This window comes from Lottia gigantea (assembly GCF_000327385.1).
Source record: "Lottia gigantea unplaced genomic scaffold LOTGIsca_1038, whole genome shotgun sequence".
In the NCBI taxonomy this organism is placed as follows: domain Eukaryota; kingdom Metazoa; phylum Mollusca; class Gastropoda; family Lottiidae; genus Lottia; species Lottia gigantea.
In genome coordinates this window covers 8,396-11,404 of record NW_008706845.1, presented here as the reverse complement: position 1 = coordinate 11,404, position 3,009 = coordinate 8,396, and the positions used below count along the sequence as shown (strand labels likewise).

The following is a 3,009-nucleotide window of genomic DNA, read 5'->3' as shown; positions in this document are numbered from 1 at the left end:
AAGTAAGTAATAGTTCATTAAACTAAGTAATAATTTATTAAACTAAGTCATGATTTATTAAACTAAGTAATAATTTATTAAACTAAGTAATAATTTATTAAACTAAGTAACAATACATTAAACTAAGTAATAATTTATTAAACTAAGTAATAATTTATTAAACTAAGTAACAATTCATTAAACTAAGTAATGATTTATTAAACTAAGTAATAATTCATTAAACTAAGTAATAATTTATTAAACTAAGTAATGATTTATTAAACTAAGTAATAATTTATTAAACTAAGTAATAATTTATTAAACTAAGTAACAATTCATTAAACTAAGTAATAATTTATTAAACTAAGTAATTTTGAAACATGCTTATCATGCTCATTCTAGTCATCTTGAAGATTTTTTTTCACATTGACAGTATTTTTGTTCCAAGTTCTAAGGATTTTTTTTATTTTGTAGATAATTTTACCAAACCACCCTGTGATAAAGGTACGACAATCTTATAGTTATATTTTGATAGATTATAGAAGTATTGAGCACTAATTAATCATTTATGATTGTGGTCAGTAATAATCCACAGTGGCTCTAGAGCTATATGGGAACTATTGTCATTTCACAGACTAGAGATTAGGGTGGTTGAAAGGAAACAAGTTACTATCCAACAGAAGGCACTGGCACAAGTAGAAGTTACATTGTTGTAATTTCTCTTGGTACACAGCATAGAACCATTTCAATTTAATCGTTAGATAATTGATGTAAAAGAAGTATGTTCTCTTCTTGTGACCTTGGCCAGTGCTTCTGTAGGAGAGTATCTTCTATAACACCCAACACCCACAAGACAAACTGGTGGCAAAACATTGAAGTGAAGAGGTTTTCCCAAGAATACTCAAGGATTTGCTCTATTCATTTAGAAGATAGATTTAACTTTATTAACGCTGTTCAGAGATATACAGATGAGATTTTTATGACATTGAGCATCAGGTATATTTTTTTCCCTGGAAAATCAGTTCATTATTGCAAAAAAATTGTATTTTTTGTTTCAGATCCATCCAGTATGCCTTATTTAGGTCACTTATCAACAGTGCCACCTGTAGAACTAGAACCAGAGTTCTCCCCCTTTCTAACTGACTATACGGCCACTGTGGGTTATAATACATTGTTGATGAAGGTCATGGCCTTTGCTAAAAGTTGTTCATCCCAGGCTAGGCTGGAAGACAAACAAGGAGATAGTGGGTAAGATATCAGTTGTTAATTTTAAATTGTTCCACACTCTGTAACCTAATTACCATGATGCATGTGCATATCATAGAGAGAGTAAATCATAGATTAAGTATACGAAACTAGTGGAGAAATTCATTGCATCACATTTTGATCAAACAGTACATATTTTTTCCAAATGTACAAACTGTTGTTGTTCAGTTGGCCCCAGTAAGGTAGAGTTGTGGAATACACTTTATTACCACTCAATATTATGGTGTCTGTCTGCATTATTCATTATGATGTCTGCATTATTCGTGATGATGTCTGCATTATTCGTGATGATGTCTGCATTATTCGTTATGATGTCTGCATTATTCGTGATGTCCACATTATTCGTGATGTCCACATTATTTGTGATGATGTCTGCATTATTTGTGATGATGTCTGCATTATTCGTGATGATGTCTGCATTATTCATGATGATGTCTGCATTATTCGTTATGTCCACATTATTCGTGATGTCCACATTATTTGTGATGATGTCTGCATTATTTGTGATGATGTCTGCATTATTCGTGATGATGTCTGCATTATTCGTGATGATGTCTGCATTATTCGTGATGTCCACATTATTCGTGATGTCCACATTATTCGTGATGTCCACATTATTTGTGATGATGTCTGCATTATTTGTGATGATGTCTGCATTATTCGTGATGATGTCTGCATTATTCATGATGATGTCTGCATTATTCGTTATGTCCACATTATTCGTGATGTCCACATTATTTGTGATGATGTCTGCATTATTTGTGATGATGTCTGCATTATTCGTGATGATGTCTGCATTATTCGTGATGATGTCTGCATTATTCGTGATGTCCACATTATTCGTGATGTCCACATTATTCGTGATGTCCACATTATTTGTGATGATGTCTGCATTATTTGTGATGATGTCTGCATTATTCGTGATGATGTCTGCATTATTCGTGATGTCCACATTATTCGTGATGTACACATTATTTGTGATGATGTCTGCATTATTCGTGATGATGTCTGCATTATTCGTGATGAAATTGTCCGCATTATTCATTATGCTGTGCACTGTGTACAGTGATAAAGGTAGATGGTATCTTACCAGTTGTCTGCCTTTATTTCAGAATCTCCAACATCACCCTGGGGATTGGCAAGAATAAAATCTGGATATTTATAGTTGATACGAGCCACAGTGATACGTGGGTGGTTAACACGTATACCATCTTAATAACACGGCACGGTCCAGATATACCTCAACCCTTTATACCAACACAATATTATCAGATCTGTTCTCTAAAACAGGTATAGTATAATATTTAACTAATAAGGGTATAGAAGGGGATTTTACTTCGCTTGAAAAATGGTTTGCTCTCCAATTGTACCCCCACTTTATTTTCTAACAAATCTAAAAATATTATGTCTAAGAATGCACCAAATCAATTCAATTTTTCGAAAATTTTCTTAAGAGAACCTTCTCCAAGAGAGGCTTGATACTATGACGCCTCCACGGAGTTGCCTCATTTTGAATTTAACCTTGACACTTGTCCCTTCATTGAATCAGTCTGCTCCATATTTTTATGCCCAGTTTCGAGAAGCAGGACCGCCACTGTATTTAACAAGCCTTTAGTCGAGGTTCAAGATTTCAAGATTGTCTGAGTATTAAAATATGTAGTTTATATTTAAGATGAAGAGAAGATGATTAAGATAAAAATGATTGAAATTTTGTGTATAATTATAGGATTGTTCACTGCCGTTTTCTATGTGGGATGCATGTGG

At 33.0% G+C, this 3,009-nt stretch overlaps 1 protein-coding gene across 1 annotated transcript; it reads left to right on the top strand.

The window, feature by feature from the left end:
• Nucleotides 1–453: 453 nt before the first annotated feature.
• Nucleotides 454–2,314, top strand: LOTGIDRAFT_176342 (hypothetical protein; the record flags this gene model as incomplete). Its single annotated transcript, XM_009046623.1, has 3 exons — nucleotides 454–483; nucleotides 1,038–1,227; nucleotides 1,432–2,314. Coding segments are annotated over 3 exons (1,103 nt in total), but the record flags the coding sequence as incomplete, so codon positions are not given.
• Between the last annotated feature and the right edge of the window lie 695 nt (nucleotides 2,315–3,009).